General features: G+C 36.8%; 1 protein-coding gene across 1 annotated transcript in view; it reads left to right on the forward strand.

The window, feature by feature from the left end:
• The window catches only part of LOC140164819 (5-hydroxytryptamine receptor 1A-like), a 270,443-nt gene extending 261,716 nt beyond the window's left edge, over positions 1-8,727 (forward strand). The window contains exon 3 of the mRNA XM_072188194.1: positions 7,623-8,727. Coding sequence (XP_072044295.1) covers positions 7,623-8,562 — 940 coding nt within the window. The 3' untranslated portion in view covers positions 8,563-8,727. The remainder of the gene's footprint in view (positions 1-7,622) is intronic.
• Positions 8,728-22,211: the final 13,484 nt, after the last annotated feature.

Consider the following 22,211-nt stretch of genomic DNA (forward strand, 5'->3'; position numbering starts at 1 on the left):
GAGTGTTGTTGCAACCCTTCTTCGAGTTCAGCATCCCGATGTATTTTTGTAACAACTCTCAATTCATTTGAATTTGTTTTTACATTTAGCTGAACATCGACTTTATTCTAGCATTTTCATTTCAAATCTCATGTAAAATACCATTTGAAATATCCAGCTATAATATTCAATAAATATGGTTTGCTTTCCATATCATATTTCAATTGGTATCTTTTTTTTCAGTTCAAATCTATATTCAAATACTCATACACCTCTGTTTTCTAAGAAATGTTACCAAATTTGATCATGATAAATATTGTTCTATTCTGTACAGTTACTCCAAGAACTACGTTTACCAACTCCCCCCCCCCCTAAGATTTTTTTCTCCGTCCCAAACGACCTAAGCTAATCGTAGATCCATCCTTTGTGCTCATTTTAGTGATAAATTTTAAAGGGGGGGGGTGGTGAGGCCCCAATGATTTTCATTTCGAGCTTATCAAATTATTCGAGAAGCCACTGATTTTTTATAGTCATTTCCCTTTCATATTTAGGAAACAATTTGTAGAATTTGTAGCTGAAATCAATTTTGCCTATACTTTTGTACATAGCCAGAATTTCCCAAATTTGCATGGGCGCCTTATTATGACGTCATAGCGACATTATGTGGGGAATGTTTGTACTTATTTTGGTATCAATGGATAGAGGAGACCCATAGCTATACATTAGTACCAACAGTATATAACGTACATAAAATACCCATGATGCATTGCGATTTTCGGCCGATTTCACTTAGAAGATAGGTGGCGCAACGAATCATGAATACTAAGAACTTTAAACATGGTAGAAAAGAGTTTCGATTCAAACAAAAATCATGGCTACGCTACTGTATATGAGATACATTATGCAATAAAAATTCAATAATTTATGAGCAATTTTCTGGTAAGTGCAAGAAAATCGTATAAAGTGTCACTTACAATTTTTATAGCAGGATCTCTAGAAGCAAAGTGACTAGTGCAAGAACGTCATTAGTGTCACTAACGACATTTTTACACTACGCAAAAAAAGTTTCTTTATGGGTAGGAAATTGAATCGCTATTAAAATCTAGCAACTAATTTTGTACCGTTTGCTAAATAATCTCATGCGGAGGGTTGTCCTGCGCATTTTGACACCTCAATCACTACCCTACGACATTCCTGAGAAAAGATATGAATGTTTAAGTAACACGAGGTCGAAAAATCAAAATTGCAAAAAGGCATATTCAAGTTTTCAGCATAAAAGAACACAAAAAACAACAAACATGCAGGTAACATTTTTTGTTTACTTGCTAAGCACATTTCAGGCATCATACAGCCGCTTCCAACTTGAGATTATTTTCTATCTTTACCAGTCTTTCAGTACTTTGTGTGTCCACCGTTGGCTTCTCTTACAGCAGCCAAATGGCGTCTCATGCTCCTAATGAGGCGTCGAATGTTACCTTGCTCAATCCCGTTTAACTCGTTGATTACGATGCGACGCAATCCCACCAGAGTTGTACCTGCATTTATCTTCTTGTTGACTCGTCTCTTGAGCTGATTACAAATGTTCTCCAAGAGGTTAAGATCAGGGCTTCTGGAGGGCCACTCGAGTGTCTCAATTCCATCTGCTTCCAATGCAGCTGTCCTGGCTGTAATCATGACCTGTTTTGAATCCCTTTTCCAAACCCATCTCTCAAAACCTAAATGTCTTAGTACCCACTCACCTTTGTCTTTGATTATTCATCTGCACAATAAGCAAAGGATAATCCACCATGCATCAAGGAAAATGCTTTAAATTCAAATTAAAAAAGACGGGAATAATGAAACCGTCTTGAATCAGTGATTCAACTCTAAAACCATTGAATAGGCTTCTTTGCCATTTTCATTTGTCGACCTCTTGGTACTTAAACATTCATATCTTTTCTCAGGAGTGTCACAGGGTAGTGATTGAGGTGTCAAAATGCACAGGACAATCCCCCGCATGCGATTATTTAGCAAACGCACAGCATTTGTTTTAGATTTTAATTGTGGGTACATTTCCTATCCATAAAGAAACTTTTTTTGCATAGTTTATAACAGGAATACAGACAAAGTGGCACTGAATAAAACTGAATAATACTTTTCTTTAATTAGGAAGTAATTAATTCAGTTTGACACTCAAAATTCAACTTAAATTATGCAAACTGAAATTTGTTTTATTATTTTCATATCTTTATTTATTGGACAGATAATGTTCCACAAAAAACCTCGAGTTCGCCGAAAACGTCACTTGCGACCGTTTTTGCGCTGGCACGACTTGTTTCGGGTACGTGAGTTGTCACGTGTTAAACAAATTTTTATAGACGAGTTCGTTAATGTTTTATTATAGATCTAATGTGACAAAATTGACAACATTGTAATTCAGTATACTCACAATGGATGTAACAAGAAATGAACTTTCACATCTTTTTTGACTCATCACTGTTGTGATTTCCCAAAAGAATACATTTCCCCCTCTTTGCCAATAAGAGAAAACGAAATGTCTGATATAAATTTCAATCAAGCTAAAAACTAAAGATGTGCTTGAGAAAGTTTGGATTGAAGTGCAGGTTCGTGTTACTAATCGAGATTCAACGATTTGTGACCCATCACATCGAAACAGACCACTTCGCGGCTAGCTTCATTGGCAGATAACAATGAAAGAAGATGGAAAAATATAAAGATAATAAAAGGAATTCTGAGCTTGTTTTGCCTCATAAAATATTTTTCAACAAGTAAGGTGTCATTTTCAAGCTAAAAAGCAGCAGTTTATCCTAGTGTTTAAATCTCCATTTTCATTTCTGTTTCGATGTGATGGGTCACATTTATAGTGCCCAGAACACGAGGAAGCCTTGCTACAATACAATTGCTAAACCATTATCTTTCATTTGAACTGTCTTTGATACCTTTTACCAAATTGTGTCATGTATTAACATGTTCTGTCCTTATGATACTCAAGGCAGTGACATAATATTGTGTATTTGTCCAGGCCTGTTATTTACATGCACATAGCTACAGGAACCCTTTTGCCACTTAGTGTGTGCAGATTCCTCCATTTTCTTAGAAAAAGTAACACCATTAGAGTACAGTAAATATTGTCAGCTTTCTGCCCAGTTAAATGCAACTTTATTTATTTAAGCTTCTGAGTTACTAGTATTTAAGTCCGTCTACATTTTATTTACTCACGTTAAGGGCCGGTGTAGCAACATTTGCACAGTATTTTTGTTGGACTCGAGAGCGCATCAGACACACCAAATGACATTCTGAATATAGGAATGGCCTTCTGATATGAGGTTCGATTTCCACCTCAGACTAATTCTAAACTAACCATGTATTTTTGCAATAATATTAAGCTCATTTTTGGTTCAAATTTTTTTGTGGATTTGCCTTTTGAAAACAAACTCCCTCTGGAATCTACCGGCGGTTGGGTACATTCCACTGCCCTTAATGGGGTTAACTTATGCAATTATTCTACAAAAACATATTTTATTTATTTATTTATTCATTTATTTCCTAGATGATTGCAGGATGAATATATCCTTAAATATATAGGATATATATTTTTATTATGGATGTGTGTTTTTTCGATTTACATGTGTCATTATATCACAATGGTATGATTTCCTTTGAAAGTATAGGATCTAGATTATCGCGTATAAATGCAAGACAAACGATGTAATTGACGAAACATATGATGATTTTAACAATCTTGGATTGTGAAATTTTGCGCAAAAGTTCATGCTCATTTTCAATGTAAACGTGATTTCAGAAATCGTGTTACCAATCGTGATCTGAGCTCATCTTAGCTTTGCTACAGTACATAATAATCATACATCCCACGTATTTGGCAACGGAAGCCTGTCATTTGATCTGTCTTTACCCTTCAATAAACAGTTCATCTCCCATCCCATGTTTACATAGTGTATCTGAAAGCTGCAGTTAAAATGTTCTATAACGAATATTTGTTTTCCATATGATACATTAATTATCATTTTTGCAGTTCACAATCTATATACAAATAGCTATTAAACAGCTTTAAACACTTCTGTCATTATGTGTCTGACATTTACCTCGTTTTCTCAGAAAAAGTAACAACATTAGAGTACAGTAAATATTGTCCTTTTCTGCCCAGTTAATGCAACTTTATTTATTTAACCTTCTGAGCTACCAACATTTTATTTACTTACGCTAACAGGGTTAACATATGTAGTTCTTCAACAAACATTCCAGGGCGAGTGGAGGATATCATGGACATATATTGCTTTCTATTTAGATTTTTCTGTGTCATTCCCTCATTTCAAATAAATAAGTTTTCGTTCAGAAACCAAAATCTTGTAGAACTTTTAGAACTAAAGATAAATGTATACATCATGGGCGACAGTGATTGGCTTTTACCCAATGAGGTGGATCATTTTTTTGCGTTGAGAAAAGCGCCACTACCTCATTGGTCAAACACCAACCGCTTTTCGCTCAGTCCTTTAGTGTAGCGAGGACCATAAGTACAGAATAGCTTATTCAGACTATTGTCATGACTGTGCTAGGCAAATACCGGATACATATCCGGTTGTGTTTATATTGAATGAAAATATGGATCGGATATCAATCATACGTGGACAGTAACAGAACTGGCGTGGCATGGGTGCTGGAAGAATAAGAGTCATAAAAACTTTTGTTGGTTTATTTGTTTGTTTGTAAGAACGATACATGATGATGGAGATGATTTGATTATGAATTAGTTTATCGTCCCCGGTATGCACAACCCATACCTCTTACCTAGGCGCCCCTCTCCCCACCTATACAATCTTCATCTTCCCTCTCCCCAGTGTCTCCTTCTCCCCCTTCGCCTTCCACTACATTCGATATCTCCTCTCCCCTACACACTATTCCACTCCACTCTTGAGCTCTCCTCTCCTACCTTCCCTTTCCACTTCCATTCCTCTCCCACCTGTTTCTCTTTCTCCCTCCTCTAACCTCCCCCAACACACACACCCCATACCCCCTCTTTCCTTTCTCTCTTCTTATTTATTTCCAGTAATAAGCCGAGTGTTACCGAATGAGTAACGAGCACAAACCGAACGGACGAAACGCACGTATTCATCAGTTCTGGCTATTTCTTCCGATTTCCGTTCGTTTCTCTATGCGTTGTGGCCGGTAATAATTCTGCAGACGTCCTATGTATGTCGAATATGTATTCTATCTTCAACGTCCGGTAAATGACTAGCGAATCCATCCCATTTTCGCCAGTAATACATCAGCACCAGCGAACCCCCATCCCCACCTCGACCTGCAGCATAAATAAGAATAACGTATAAACTCGGGAAATATACAGGACAATACGAACACACATCGGACAACTGCCGAACATGTGTATTCGGTACACTCCATGCAAGAAAGCTCTAAATTGATTATCAACCATGGTTCGATTATTAGATCTTGAGAAGGCTCAAGCTATTGGTCAGCTTGAGGCTGGCATACCTCAGAATCAGGTTGTGGCGACTTTTGGAGTTTCCCGCAGTATGATCTCGAAGCTAAAAGCTACGTTTTGTCTTGACCGGAGATGTCAAAGACAGACCCAGAAGTGACCGCCCAAGATAAACAACGGTTGCAGAAGACCGGTACATCAGGCTGCCTGCACTTCGAAACCGTAGACTAATGAAACAGTGTGATATATCCCTAACGCATGTTAACTGATGCAATGGCACAGACAATGGCAGATTTGGCACATTTTGTTTGATACCTCCTTGTCTTTTAGACAGTTATTCAACCACGGAATAAGTTATGGTCACAAATTTGGTGTCATTTTTGACATTAAAGAACAATGTTTGTATTGATATGTAACAATTATGGAAATAAATGTCAAATATTTCTGATATAGCCGTTTTGGAAAGTTTCCAAAAAATTTATGAGGAGTTTACTTAACTTTTAGTCACCTCTTCGCTACAGTACACAATGATACACAACTGGTACATGTACCGGCAACTTTTCTGTCATTGGATCTGTTCCACATTCAATGCATTCTTCATCTTCCATCTCAAATTTACAGTTACAATATTAAAACAGTTTACTTTCCATAACTATGATACACTAAGTTTCAGTAAGAAATCCATATACAAATATGTATAAGAATAACCTTAAACCCATGATATTTCTGACGGTTTCTTTTCTCATGAAATATTACACATTTAGAGTACGGTAAATATTGTCTTTTTCTGCCCAGTTAATGCAACCTTATTTATTTAGCCTTCTGAATTACCACTACTTATTGAAGCGCGGCTACATTTTATTTACTTACGTTAACAAGGTTAACTTATATGCAATACTTCAACAAACATTTCACGACCACATCATGCGATTGTAAAATGGATTTTTTTCAAAAGATAATAATTGTGACATTATATAACTGAGAATATTCTTATGACGTGAAAGCTATGAAATCAAAATAAGGTCTCTTTCGTGAAAGAAAATGTGATTGCATATTAACATGTGGTGTTATTGTGATCAGTGGTGTAAGCTGGGCAAAACATGTACCAACGAAGTCTGTAACCAACTGTTCCTAAGGATACATCCTAGGGCAAGATATTGAAATCTCAGCGATATAGACAGCTATCTATAAGATGGAATAAAACCACGCCCAACTTGACTCGATACAAAATGTGTAATAAGTAAAACATCCTAAACCATGATATGAAATCAAAGTAAAGTGCAAGTAATCCATCTCAGACCCCTGTATTTTTTTAACAGACGACCATAAAATGGGCTATTCCAGAAATTGATAGCACACCCGCCCCCCCCCCCCCTTAAAGAAGACATGTAAGTTTGTACCATAAATTTTGAGAATTCCCAGACCAAAATTTTGTCCAGAAAAAATGGGGATTCCCATTTTGACAATAAAATAATTAAAAACTTTCCAGTGTCCCTAAAGAAGACAGGCAAATTTTTGGGAATTCCCAAGCCTAAAATAAAAAGGTTGCTGTGAATATGTTATTACTGCTACGTCTACCAAATTAGACGGACCATTTCCGGCCCCTGGACAAATTACGTCGTTTGTATGAAGAGTCCGTCTAATCTATATGTACCCATGAACTAATTCATATCAATGTTAGAGTTAGCAGTGACCGTCGTCGGTATAAATCACAGATCGTCTGTACTCTACGGTCCCTGGTTACAAAACAATCACAATTTCGCCACAGGTAGTTCAAAATTAAGCAAGTTCTGCCAATCCGGTCAAAGTTGTTTGGTAATCAGCCCCCACCTTATTTTTAGATTCTTGAGCGCTCTGGGCAAAAAACTGAGGTTAATAATATACTACATCAGTGGGCAAACACTTAATCCGTCAGTACATTGTGCCCCCCCCCTGTTCCGAAAACCTGACTACCCCACTGAGATTTGGACAACTACTAGCTACTCAAAAGAGAACTCTATAGAAATATGTTCAATGTCCCTAGTTCGAACCCTATTCATGAATGGTTTTTCTTTCCCCTTGACCAACTTTTAAGTAATTGGCAATCAGTGTACGGTTCTTTTGATTTCATGCAGTGCATCCACAAGTTGCGGAAAAATGACACTATTTGTGCTACATGTAATAATCTTCTTATTTTTGTTCATTTCAGAAGACCATTCGGACATCATCGTCGCCACGAGATGCATTACTTCCGAGGTCGGCACCAGAAAGCCGTCGCCAGTTGGGGTTGCCCAGTTGCTCCCGATAATTCTCTATTACGAAGACATCAGGAGCATCCCGAGGAGTTCGGTGCAGCTTTCTCTGATGGCTATCGTGAGAAACGCGAAGGAGGCCTTCGTCAGATGCCCTTAAAGGAATACGCTGAGGAGTTTCACCATGAGAAATGTAAGGAGTGTCAACAAGACGTAGATCCATTGGATTCGAGCGGAGTCAATCAGGATATCGACGATTACTTGAATTATGTCTTGACAAATGGTTATCTTAGACCTGACTTGTGCAAAGATATTGGTATCAGAGAACTTTTGTCACCACATAAGTGTAAAACATCATCGGGAAATACTAAATACCATTGTGGGCATTGTTGCAAAGGACAAATCAAAGATACATCATCACAAAAAGGAACTTCAGAAAAGAGTAAGAATAATCACTTGAAAGAGCCTGACTTGCATAATGGTATTTTTGATAAATCTAAAAAATCAAGTGGCCATAGTTCTAGTAGTTACCATCTTCCTACGGCTCTGAATTGTAGTACTTTCTTCTCTAGTCACAAACGTTCATCACAATCGGGAAAATCCAAATCTATGTCTGAACTTGCGCGACAGGAAGGCCAGAACAAAGTGGAAAAGGAAGCACAGTCTTCCCCTTCTACTGAGAACACTTTAATGCAGACGACCACAACACGCACATCACCTACAAAAGATAGCATCCAAGGGAAATCGGCGGGAGATGTAAACATTGAAGTTGATGGCGTCAAGAAGAAGTCTGCGGAAGATATTTGTCACATGACATCATCTCCAAGTGTGAGCCTTAAGAGAGAGATGCCCGTGTTCACACGGAGAAAATTTTGTACGATTTACAACTGGTTCTGATTCGGATTATATAGAAACTGGACTATAGTGCATTTCATATTTATTTTAATATTTATTTATTATCATTAATATTGATCAGAGTGCTATTTATATTGTAAATTTTGTGTAAAAAAATATTGTTTTGTACGTATTATCATCTTCAACATGTGTGTTATATGGCCAAAAATTGGAATGATATTTGTATATTTTTTGTCTTTGTTTTAAAAAGTATATGGTAAAATTGTATATTTGGCGTGTCATCGGGTTTACGTGTTGGAGAGCACGTTTGCATTGAAAAAAATCTTTCAGACAATTTATACGAGGCATTTAATGGATGTATCTTGAATATCTGGAACGGATGTAATATCACAGGAGCCATCTATTCAAGTTAAATATTATTGTTAATGTATATGTTATGTCTCACAGCGTGACTGACACAGATTTGAAAAATAACTGATTTTATTCTCACTAAAAGAATAAATACTTGGGTAGAACGTGCTTAACCTGAAGTATTTGGTTTTAGCCAATTTGGGAATTGTTTATTTAGCTGGTATGGAACTAGCAATCTTATATTCAAAACAAACATCCACAAATCTTTTCAAGGATATATTTATTTTTATTTTTATTGAATCGTGTCAGTCGTGTTTTCTGGTGTATTTTATACTTTGACATAATTGTTTGATATAAACATCAAAAAGGATACTCAATTCACCTCCCAAAAGTAACTGTCTGTCATATAGCTATATTCTGACACTGCGGAGCTATTCTAAATTAGAACTAGACCTTGTTTCGATTTCGGCATTTCTAGTAGAACTAAGCTCTAGATTGTAAGACCCCGCATGGCTATGGGTGATGGGCTGTCCATAACGGATTAAATTTAAATATATGAATATGCATTTTATTCCGTGGGTGACGATCTCGTCATGTCCGTTCTTCTTTAATACCGGTATCAAATCATATCTTAATCTTGATCGGTATGAAACAACCACTGTTTAACACTATACCCTTAGCCGATACCTCAACAACCACCTTCGTTCGTTCGTTTCGTTCGTTAGGTTCGCTCTCGTAGGAGCAGGGTCATTGCTAAAAGCTTGTCCCTCTGGTTGCAAAAAATCTGTTCAAAAGAACAGGAACTGGGTAACTTTTGGTCGCTGTATAAGCCGACCCACTCTGGTTGGTCAATCTGAAGTGACTTCTTGAAGACTTGTGTTTCAGCGTAGCCCCTGTGGCAGCCATGTAAGGCGCGTATCGGTTTTATACTAGCTCGCACTAGTCCGAGTCGTCGGTTCCCTTATAGCAAACTGCCAAGTCTTGTGAATAGTAAATTATTCCCCCAGTCCGTTAACCGGTCAAGCCAGTACAACGAACCATAATGGGATAATGTTACTATTCGGTATAACTTTGGTTCGACCTTATGCTGCTGGAAAGCTCGATAGCTTGGGTGCTTCGACACAACAGGTAGGCTCATGTGCAGTGACACGGCGGTATGCACATTCAAACGTCTAGCTGTCGCCGCCCTCGTCACTATCCTTAACCTTCTTAGCGCAATAGGTCTTGCCTCTATTGTACCTTCACGTGCTCGTACCGTAGTCACTTCCCGACCGCCACTCACGACGAGTCGGTGACTGAATGACAACCACCTTCATTGAGGATCTATACTTATTTTATTACTAGTTTTTATATTCTATGGTGTTAAACAAAACTAATGAAATACAAACAGAGGAAGAGGCTTACGCATCATACACTGGAACATGGAAACATTCAAACATTACAAACTAGCGCACGAGATCAAATTAATGATGCTTAATCGTTATTCTTAATATATCAATATACAGGGGAAAGAAGAATTACGCATCGCACACTAGCACATTTAAACATGAATTTACTAATAGAAACTTAACATGCATAGGCAGATATATCAGAGTAAAAACTCCGGATATACCTGCCTGTGCGGGGACTTGAACCCCAGACCTCTCGCTTGTCGGGCGAGCGCTCCACTACTGAGCTACACAGACTGTCCCTGATAAACACGATTCAAGTCTGGTTCTTATGGATATGAGCAGCCAAGGGTAAACAGTACAAACAACACATTACATACCAGTGTACGAGATCAATTAATGATGCTTACCCGTCAGCCTAATATAATCATACAAACAGTGGAAGAGGCTTACGCATCATACACTGGAACATGGAAACATTCAAACATTACAAACTAGTGCACGAGATCAAATTAATGATGCTTAATCGTTATTCTTAATATATCAATATACAGGGGAAAGAAGAATTACGCATCGCCCACTAACACATTTAAACATGAATTTACAAATGGAAAATGAAATACAGTTAATCTGGTTACTTCCTAGCACTATAACTATTAATAAATATAAGTATTTGTTTCTGAATTGGGTCCAAAGGAGGGAAGTATAAATTTACTGTATCTGTACAAAGTAAAAAAGTATATTGTCTAACAATATATACTTGTTAAGGTATCAAACAAAATGTGTGAAAAAGGTATACTTTCTATTCATAATACGGGTACCAAATAATAATAAAGTGTACTTCATTAGAAAAATACATTAATGCTTGTTAATATGTGAATACAAATCTGGGAGAAAACGTTTCTTTAAGGGGCATTTCGTGAGTCCGCTCATATAATATAAACAATAAATCCAGCCTGTAATGCAAGTGCAGGCAAATTGTCGACCTCTAAAAACTATTTTGATTGGTTACAAAGAGGGTTATATCATGTATTCAGCCAATGAGATATAGGCTATGTTAAGATGTTGCCAATTCTGCTGACCGGGACTAAAGCTGTAAGATCTGTAAGATCTATTTTGATTGGTTACTCAGATGCTTATATTATGTGATTAACCAGTCGGAAACGCTGTAAGAAAATATTACTTCTCATGGGGTTAATTAAACATAGTGAAAATGTTTGAATCCATTTGAATATATCACTCAAATGACTCGGACTAATTGTGGACTATTGCGTTTATTCTAGAGACTTTGTTTTTGTGCTGTTATTTTGCTTTGTTTTGCGGGATTTTTTTTTGTTTTGTTTTGTTTTGTTTTTGACGAACTATCTTGACCTTGACCAGGATAAGATCGACCATGATTTTGACGTTTTTTATTTTACTTTCTTAAGTTTTTATCATGATTTACAATTCTTCCACTCTGAAGTACAAAGTGACAACGCGCGCGTATACAGCGCGTTAACAGTGAGTAGTGCTGCGTCTCTGCTGCAGGTATGCGTGCCTTCAAAGTCGGTACAATGTGTGCGTCCGCGTCAGTACTTTGTATATACTTCACAGTTTACCTCCAAATGGCTTGAGCTAGTTGTATGACCATGCATCCTCTGCAGCATCTTGACCTTGACCAGGATAAGATCGACCATGATTTTGACGTTTTTTATTTTACTTTCTTAAGTTTTTATCATGATTTACAATTCTTCCACTCTGAAGTACAAAGTGACAACGCGCGCGTATACAGCGCGTTAACAGTGAGTAGTGCTGCGTCTCTGCTGCAGGTATGCGTGCCTTCAAAGTCGGTACAATGTGTGGGTCCGCGTCAGTACTTTGTATATACTTCACAGTTTACATCCAAATGGCTTGAGCTAGTTGTATGACCATGCATCCTCTGCAGCATCCTTTTAGCGACATAACAAAACTGACCTAGGTCCTACCACTTGACCGGCGTAAGGCCGGCCATCAAGCACTTCTGACAATACTCTAAGGAATAATGACTCCAACTTGACCATGTTCAGAGTGGTTATTTTATTTTCATATTTAGTAAGTTAATGTGATAATACACCCCTTGATAAATTTTGTGATAAATTTTGCATATTTTCCCAAAAATAACTACACACTGGTAACAAAAGTTATGGCAAGGAATCCAATTACTTCACTGAAATTTCAGTGATTCAAGACAAGTGGTTCGTATAATTATGTTAAGAAATGAGGTACATTCTAGCAGTACTCTTTACTTATCATAAATAACGTACCGCTTGTCTTGAGTCACTGGAATTCCAGTGTAGTAACTGCATTCCTTGCCCCTATAATATACATAGCTGTTGTTACCAGTGTGTTATTAGTTTTTGTGAAAAATGCAAAAATAGTTACAAATTTATCAAGGGGTGTAGTACCACTAACAATAATGACTCGAACTTGATTATAAAGGGTTAATGATGAATTTGAAATTGATGTTCACCAAAAACAGTCCGGTGAAAATCGTATATTTGTGCCTATGATCGTGTAATGCGGCCCATTCACGTTCAAGCTTATTGATCAATATCAAAGACCCCAGATACAAAATCTACCATTGAACACGCACAATGATAAATTTTGTATCCATTCCTACATCTAGGGTCCCCAATATTGATCAATATTTTGATCGTGTGTGGGCCGCATAAGAGTACTCGCATTAACATATAAATTTAGTTACGTAATGTAAGGATTTGTATTTCCCTTCCGTTTGTAGTATTAAAAATGAGACCAACGCGGGATTCATCTCAATGCGCATCAGTAAGATCTCTCGTGATGCGCATCCATAATTCGCCGTAGAAGTAGTGATGCATCAGGATTAGTTACCATAGCGATAGATGAATACAATTTTTAATATATCGCCCAGCACTAGAAGTATGCTGTAACTCTACATGGCACCATTGATTATAAGATAGGCAAAAGACCTGGGTTGTAATATAAATTATTATTATTCTGATAACACTCACACCTGTACCATTAGTGTCTTGGAAAGAGCGGTATTGTATTTAATCTATGATTGCACACATACACAGACATGACAGGTGACAGCCTACTTGTAGTGCAGGGCAATACATTTCAAAATTGTATTCATCTATTGCTATATTAATTATTAATCATGTTACATCACTACTTCTACGGCGAATCGGATCCGCATCTAGGAGATCGCGTAGTGAGCGGATGGAATCCAGTGCTCAATGATCTGTGATCGCCCTTCGGGTATTTTTGTTTTCCTGACTAAGCTATCCTATTTAGACACGGGTTTTTGTTCTTCCCCAGCGTTTCATACGGGGGTGAACCAAGTGCAAAAAATGTATTATAGTCGGGTAGAAACCCGGTTAGAACTTGCTTATGAGTGTTAAGTTGTGTATGACTAACAAGTTTTGCTTTAATATTGCTGAGCTATATTGAATAGGAATTTGACGAGCAATCTACCCAGTAGGCAACCTTGAGCATTCTGGGAAATTAACGGTCGAAATTTACACAGGGGTCAAAACTTAAAAATTGTTCCAATTTGGTTCAAAGCTATGGTTCAAACCTATACCCCAAAATCTACGGCCAATCAGTGTGGGTTATTGGCAAAAAGGTCAAAGGTTAATTGGAATTTGGGCTCAAACACAGAAAAGTTTTCAACCTTTGACCTTTTCGATAATAACGCCAGACTGATAGACCGTAGGTAGGTCAAACAATATATTTTCTGAATCCATATTCTGAATATTTTGATATAGCGTTTAACCTTAAGTTTTGACCCATGTATAGCCCTTGACCTCGTATTTCCTTTATTGCTGTCACTTTGAGCTCTCAACATGTTAGGCACACAACTTAAGGGATCTGGAATGAGCGTTTTGAGCGTTTCGACAGTATTTTTTATGGAACATGAGAGCACCTCAGACGTATCGAATTGCATTCTGAATACGAAGCATGTCTTTCTGATATCATTCAAATAATTTTAATTTTTGAAAATCACGATATAATACAAATTTTATGACAAATTATAAAAATTTGATATTTTTCAAATTTTTGATATATAACAGTCCTCGAAGTAAATTTTATAAATCTAATGATATATTCTTAAAGTGTATGTAGCTGGGAGGAAAAGCCGACGATCAATTGAAAATTTTGACTTTTCATATTGAAGATATGGATTTTTTCCCCCAAAAAAACTAATTTTTTTTGGTGTTTTGGGAAAAAATCTTCAATACGAAAGGTCAAAATTTTCAATTGATCGTCGGCTTTTCATCCCACCTACATACACGTTAAGTATAAATCATCAGATTTATAAAGTTTACTTAGAGTACTGTTAAATATCAAAAATATCAATTTTTAATGATTTGCCATAAAATGTGCATTACATTGCGAATTTCAAAAATCAAAATTATTTGATATCAGAATGACATTCTTCGTATTCAGAATGCAATTCGATATGTCTGATGTGCTCTAATGTCCCACAATAAATACTGTCCAAACGTTCATACCCCTTCCCTTAAGTTACACGCAAATTACACTAAAGGGTCTACAATTTAGGCGAGCAAAGCGACCAGGATTTTAAAATGTCCCAACCTCCTTCAAAAACCTTTATACACTAAACATTTCCAAAGTTTTGACGAGCAAGAAACAATGTATTCATAATTTTCTTGTACTCCGTTTCACGATACACTCAAATAAAATGTCTAAGTCAATAAAGTGATAAATGTGTCTCAGTGGTTTTTTTATATAGTAGCTTAATTTCAAAATTGGTATATTCTGCTCCTGAAATCTTGTAATCTCAATTGGAAGCATGTCCCAAAACAGGTTACATGTAGAAAGAAAGAGCGAAAGAAAGAGCGAAAGAAAAAATAACTATAGAAAAATAACTATTAATCACGTGGTTTTATTTAAAAGAAACTCCTAGTGACCATAAAAACGAATAAAAACATCCGTCTCTCAACACGCGATATTCTAAATTCCCTCCTGCAATGAAGTTCCAGTCCCGGGTCCCAGTAATACAATGAAGGCTGACGACATATGAGCACAAATAACTATTACGTCATTGCACTTAGACAATTTCGGCGCAGGAATCTTGAATATCCCGTGTTTAGAGCCGGCTGTTTTTAATCGTTTTTATGGTCAATACGAGTTTGTTTTAAATAAAACCATGGGATTCATGCTTGAAAAAATACCTGTCTAACATTACAGAAAAGCATATTAAATAACATATCAAAAGTCCCCGAGAATCCAACTAGTGGAACAGTGCTTAATTTACATAAATACAAAATGAACAGGGGTGAATGCATTGCTCTCATCACAAGGATTCAGAAAATAGTAAAGTTTGACCTGTCTCCGACATACAGTTCTTGAGTTACATGCAAAAAGGTCAAAGGTAAAATGTCCACAGGTGTCCACAATTGAAAAATGCTCCAATTTTAATTCAATCGGTCTCAAATTGTTCCTTTGGCAAATGAGAACAGTTGCATTGTTTTGGATGTTTTGTGATTGTTCCATAGGTAACATCACAGAATAGGTCAAGGTCAGCAGAACTCAACGGATTTTGATCTTTTTTGTTTTATCTAGGTAACAAACCACTTGAAATATGGCCAACTATTCTATTTCTAAAACGTTTTTCTCAGACCATTTCATCACAATCAGAGAATTTTTAATTTTTTTGTCCCCTGTGGAATCGAAATTTTAACATTTGACCTTTCCACCTATATACCTGTTCCACTTTTTTGTATTTTCGGTCACTTCTGATATGTTTTTGTGTGAGCTTTTGAGGGATAGCCGCATGTGAAATGGATTCTGTCGCACATAGTGGTGGGTGAATTCATAATTTGACTGGCCTATTGAGGATACTGCTGAAAAGGAAAATACTGCAGATGTCTGGTAAAATATTTCCAAAGAAGATGATGAAAAAATTAAAAATCGTCCGATGTGTTTAAATTCGAACGCGTTCCGGAGGTGTTCAAGATCAATAGCTGAACACCTCCCGAATGCATCCGATATGTTCAAATGTAACAGATTTTTAAACCCATTGGAAATTTTCTGAACTTTCGGGAAATTGTATCCAGACAACAGTAGTACTTTCTTGTACAAACCGTATTCTCAACCCACACAGACTTGCATGGGTAAAGTCAAATAACTTGATTATTCCTAAGCTTATAATCATGCAATCGCTCGAGACCCGTTTCTTCTTGAACACTTCTGACACATCTAGAACGCGTCCGAGGTGTTCTGCTGAGAAATTGCATAAGATGCACACTTTATTATCTTACATAGGCTCTAGCATCTCAGGAACGTTACGTAATTATTACTTCGTTACGAAACAATTTGTGACCGGACACTACGAATCAGCCGTAAAGTTGGCCCCCGGTCAATTTTGTTTTATTCCGTGTTTAGAAAATATATACCATAAGCTTTAAAATGGCATATCATTTGACTTCAAACGATATCCAGAAGCGGGGTTATGGTGTGTTGAACTCTACTCCTTCAACAAAATGGTACCTTTTTCGGTTCTATACATGTGTCTCTTTTTCCACATTGCTGGTAATAAATATCAAACAGTCATAATTTGCGGTCATTTCAAATCATCCCCAATGTCCTCTCATTGTTAATTATTGGTTATACATACCTAGACAAAATACAATGCTTTGTAACCTACCACTTAAACAGGATTTAGCCAAAGCAAACAAAGACTAGAGTTATTTAAGGATTCTCAGAATACAATTTGCCCACTTTACGGCTCATTCGTAGTGAACAGCCACATTTGTTCAATTTTGGTAGAGCAAGAAATAACAGAAACGAATGTATTTAATTTGAAAAGAAGGACATAGGTCGCTTATTCTATATGCAATTCCACATGACATGAGAACATGACAGTTATGTTTATGATCGATAAATTACATGTTTCAAATCACTTTGATGCATTCAGTGAATGCATCATATCGCTAATGTATCATAAAGACAACATAGTTTTCGTGATTCAAATAACGCACCCAAATCGGCTGGAGTTGATGTCCTGACTACCTCTGGATAACCTCAACGCCTGTATATTGTAGTCTCGCTTTCAACCTATTGAAGGGAAGATGAACGACACATTTGATCTTATTGGACATTAAACTGGCACATTTATTATGAAATCGTTCAAAGTGACGCAAACAATGTACATTGCTACGTGCAAAACGTGAAATTATTTGAAAGCTTCTTGGACTGAAATATTTTCAAATTTGAAAAATTTATTATGACATGTGAACCTGGCGGCGTTGGATGATAAAAGAAATAGGCTGAGTTTGTTTCAGCGATACAGATAATTTGTAAATAGTGGATTTAGATTGCTAGAGATGTGCAGTTCAATTACGACTGACTTGGGAGATTGAAGGAGGTGTTGACATCAACAGCCTTTTATTGGTTTATGTAATTTTAACGTATTAAACTTTTACAAGCGATTTTGTGTCTAAGTTCTCGGCCGTGCATAAATATATTTTTCATAACCATTTGAAGAATATTTAAAAATAACTACTGAACAAAGCAAAAAAAGTTGATATTTAATGAAATGCTATTATTTTTGCCAGTTTGTAAAATACCTGGCATTTAAAATATCAACATTTGGATTTTTTAACTGATTTTAAAATCAATTTCAACATTTGGTCTGCACTCAACTGAAGCCTCGTGATAAGGCGTGATAGTTCCCGCGTAAATCGGTCCCATTGGAATGCTGCGTCACCTGGTCTCGCTGGAGAGTAAGACGCTGTGTTATGTTACATCTTATCAGTTACCCTCGAATTGGTTCATTCTTCAAGTTGTCTACTTGTCAGAAATGCAGACACTTATTCAAGGCTGATTGAAATTCCATTACCACAATAATTGTCGATATTTTTTTCTTTAAATGTAGCACTTACTTATTTTAACGCTTTTTTATTTTGTATTTTGGCCTAGCGATTGCTTTGTTTTTAAATGCGAAACAATGCCATATTCCAAAATATGTTTTGTTTCAAACGCGTTTTGCTCCGAAAGTACTTTATCTGACAGTACTTTATGTGAAAGGTTTTTCTTCCAACAGGTTTTACTTCGAAATGATATGTCCTTTAGTTCATTGCTCCGAGAATGGCAAACGTGCTTTGTCTCTGAAAGGTTTTGCTCCAAAGGGACGTTTCAGGTCAATTCTCCTAAAATAATATTCAGAAGAGCTTTTGCCGAAGTTCTGAAGTAATTAAGAACCGCACGTATACCTTTTGCAGACTAATCCCCCTTCGGATTAAAATTCCGTTCGTAACATTGACTATTCGGTGTTGGCCTATAATGGCCAACATTTTCGGACAAATGACCTTTCGGATGAAATAACTTTCGGACAAATGAACCTTTGGAGCTAAAAAAAACGCCTTTCGGGCAAAATGATCTTCCATAAAATAACTGCTCGGATCAACTGCCGTTTTGGTCCAAGGACCAGTCACGGTAAAACCGCAAGAGCTTGGTTATTCATTTTATCTTGTGAAGCAAGATATATATATAACTATTGCCTCCATGAAACCAGAACAGAAAGGTTGCTTAACAAAATACTGTCAAGTTATATTCAGTTTAAAGGCGTTCCCAGACTTTGCAACGCGTGGATTGATATTTTGACAGTCTCATTTGTGCGAGTTAAAAGTATATCTGTATGTTTTATAATGTCATACTTTGCTTTATTAGATTACTTTCACGCCCGGGTTTTCACGTTTGCCGTTTCATGATTTTTTATCAGGGCGTTATACGTACCACCAGGGGAATGTAGTAGAATTTGCTCTTAATACGACACAGAGGAGTATCAGATGCAAATTCAATGTATTTCGACCCAGATAAATAGCAAGAAACATTAATTGTAAAACAATTAATAAAAATACCAAATTCTGATAATGTTAAGCTTGTTCTGGTCCAGACCAAAAGTCCCATGTCAATTGGGAAAAGTTGAGAGACCGCGCAGAATCAACCAAATTGCTAATGCAATATATAAATAGTGTGAAATCGCAGGAACTTTTGTAGAATTCTGCAAAATTCATACAAAATCACATAAGATTGTGGTAAATGGATTGTTGTAAATGGCGGGAAAAGTCTGATAAATAGCAGTAATTTGTGCTAAATTGGCTTTCAGCGCAAACACAAAAATATACCTATTAAACCTGTGCTTAAGTCTGCTATTATATCAGTGAAGATACAATTGCGAATTCCCGCTTTTCTTGCAGTGACATGGGGCAATAACTATCCTAATATGAACTTAAGACCTCCAGCTAGACAATATAGAGGATTAATGCGAGAATTTATGACATTGTCTGGCGAGAGATGACGAGAAGTCGAATAACGCAGATATCAATCTGAATACATTTCATCTGACTCGTGAAAACAATTTGATGTGACGCCACTTTATGCCTTACTCGTTTTCTCTTAGCGGTTTAAAGAGCGGTTTCGCTTAGACTGTTGAAGCTATCATTTTATTTTGTCAAATTTCTTGTTCTGCTGTGTGTTATGTTTGTTTTATGCTTGTGCTCGCTTGTTCTTTCGAATAATTGGCTAAAAAAGTAAAAACAATCATAAAATATCAATATGTAGCATTTTCTACAATTTGGTTTTTTCTGCGCGATCTCACAATGTTCCTAATTGACATGGGCCAACAAGCTAACAGATCTGGACCAGACCAGCCTTAACATTATTAGAATTCGGTGTTTTTATTAATTGTTTTAAAATAATTACAATAAGATATATGCACCAAAATACCTTGAATGATAATCACCCAAAATTTGTATTCTAATACTCCTCTGTGTCGTATTAAGAGCAAATTCCACCACATTCCCCTGCTATGAATACGCACTGCTTTTTAATTCATGCAGATGGCAAACGTGAAAGCCCGGGTGTGAAAGTAATCTAATAAAGCAAAATGTGGCATTATAAAACATGCATGAGTAAGGTTAAAAATACATTATACTTTAACTCACGAAAATGAAACTGTCAAAATTTCAATCCACGCGTTACACCGAATAAGTCTGGGAACCCCTTTCAACTGAATATAATTTGACAGTATTTTGTTAGGCAGACTTTCTGGTTTCATGGATACAATAGATATATTTATCTTGTTTCATAAGTTTCATAAACTGAACTCCTGGCTGTAAACGTGACTGGTTCTTGGCCAATAACGGCGGTTAATCCGAACAGGTTTTTGTATGGAAGATCATTTTGCCCGAAAGATTTTTGGCTTCGAATGTTCGTTTGTCCGAAAGTTTATTTAATCCGAAAGGTCATTTGTCCGAAAATGTTGGCCATTATAGGCGTACACCGAATGGTCATTGTTACAAAAGTTCGTTACTCCGAAAGGAATTTAATTCCGAAGGGGGATTAGTCTGAAAAAGGTATACGGACGGGTCTTAAAAATTTCGGCAAAAGCGCTTCTGAAGAATATTTTCGGAGAAACATCCATTTGGATCAAAAACCTTTCAGAGACAATACAAGCTTGTCATTCTCGGGGCAATGACCTTACATAGTTATATCTTTTCGAAGAAAACCCTGTTGGAAGAAAAACCTTTCAAAGAAATGACCGATCGGATCAAATTCCCTTCGGAATACTTTCGGAGCAAAAAGCTTTTGAAACAGAATTGTTTTGGAATATAGACCTGGTTGAAATGGCATTGTTTCGGTTTCGCATTATCTTCTTAAAAGCAATCGGTAGGCTAAAATACAAAATAAATGCGGGAAAATAAGTAAGGTTTACATTTGAAGAAAAAACAATTGTGGTAATGGAATTTCAATCAGCCTTGAATCAGCAGTCATTAATGCTGGAAGTATAAAACGTGTTCACCACTCGTGCACTTTTTTGAGATATTAATACAGCACCGAAGACTACGGCTTTTCCGAAAGCAGCCGTGAACCCTGAATTCAGAGGTAAATTTTGGGTCGTTAGACGGAATTCAAAGTAATTATATCATGAATAGACCTGCCGAGAGGAATACGATACTTATTCAGATCCAATCTGCATTCAGTTATTTGCAAAAGCCGACGATCAGACAGAAAATCTAAAAGGAGCAGGGCCAGATATAGCGTTAATTCCAAGGTAAGGTTAAAACGCATTGAAAACGCCAAAATGCAGTCACAAAAATATTACTAAATCACCAAAACGAATTGTAACGTGTATATGCCGAAAAGAGTTGCACTACGAACTTACACACTATACTGCTGTATCTAAATACTCGACAGCTTTGTAAGGTCAAACTTTTCACTGTGAGGTTACTACGCTTGCGCGGAAGCTGTTTTGTGTGACCTTTATGCTAATTCAGTGACCCGTGTTCACTCATGCTGCCCTGCACTTCCCGCCGTGAATCAAATCATCCTCCAGACACGCTCCATAAGATATGCTAATGCATGGAGTACAAAGAATTACTTTGATCAATACCAGTTAAACAGGTGATTGGTATTGTACTCCATGCATTTGCATATTATCTGGAGCGTGTCTGGAAGATGATTTAACCGAGTAAAAATAAAAACATGTTTCTCGTCCGGGTTTAAAAAGGAGGAAGAGGGCTTGAGGCCCTTTTTTTATTGTTCTGGTAGGTACGCCCCCGCTAGTGATCACAGAACCATCCAGAATTGTTTCTTGCATATTAGCAAGGCTATAGAAAACATCTCAACTTCCAAGACATCTTTCTTCAAAAGTTTTGACTGAATTTTACAAAACTGAAAATAAATTTGAAGCGGCCTCAAAAAAGGAAGCGGAAGGGGACGAGAAACATGTTTTATTTTTATTCGGCCTTATGATCTTCCGTGCAGTAGAAACGGGAAAATCCGAAATATTACTCAAATTTGGTCCAACTTTGGCCTAAATGTAACACAAAAATCGAAAATGTAACACGTTAAAACTAGCACAGTGTTATACTGTGTAGTTTTCCGATGATGCAAAAAATCATAATCAAAAAGTATTCATCG

This window comes from Amphiura filiformis, chromosome 11, assembly GCF_039555335.1.
Source record: "Amphiura filiformis chromosome 11, Afil_fr2py, whole genome shotgun sequence".
Taxonomy (NCBI): domain Eukaryota; kingdom Metazoa; phylum Echinodermata; class Ophiuroidea; order Amphilepidida; family Amphiuridae; genus Amphiura; species Amphiura filiformis.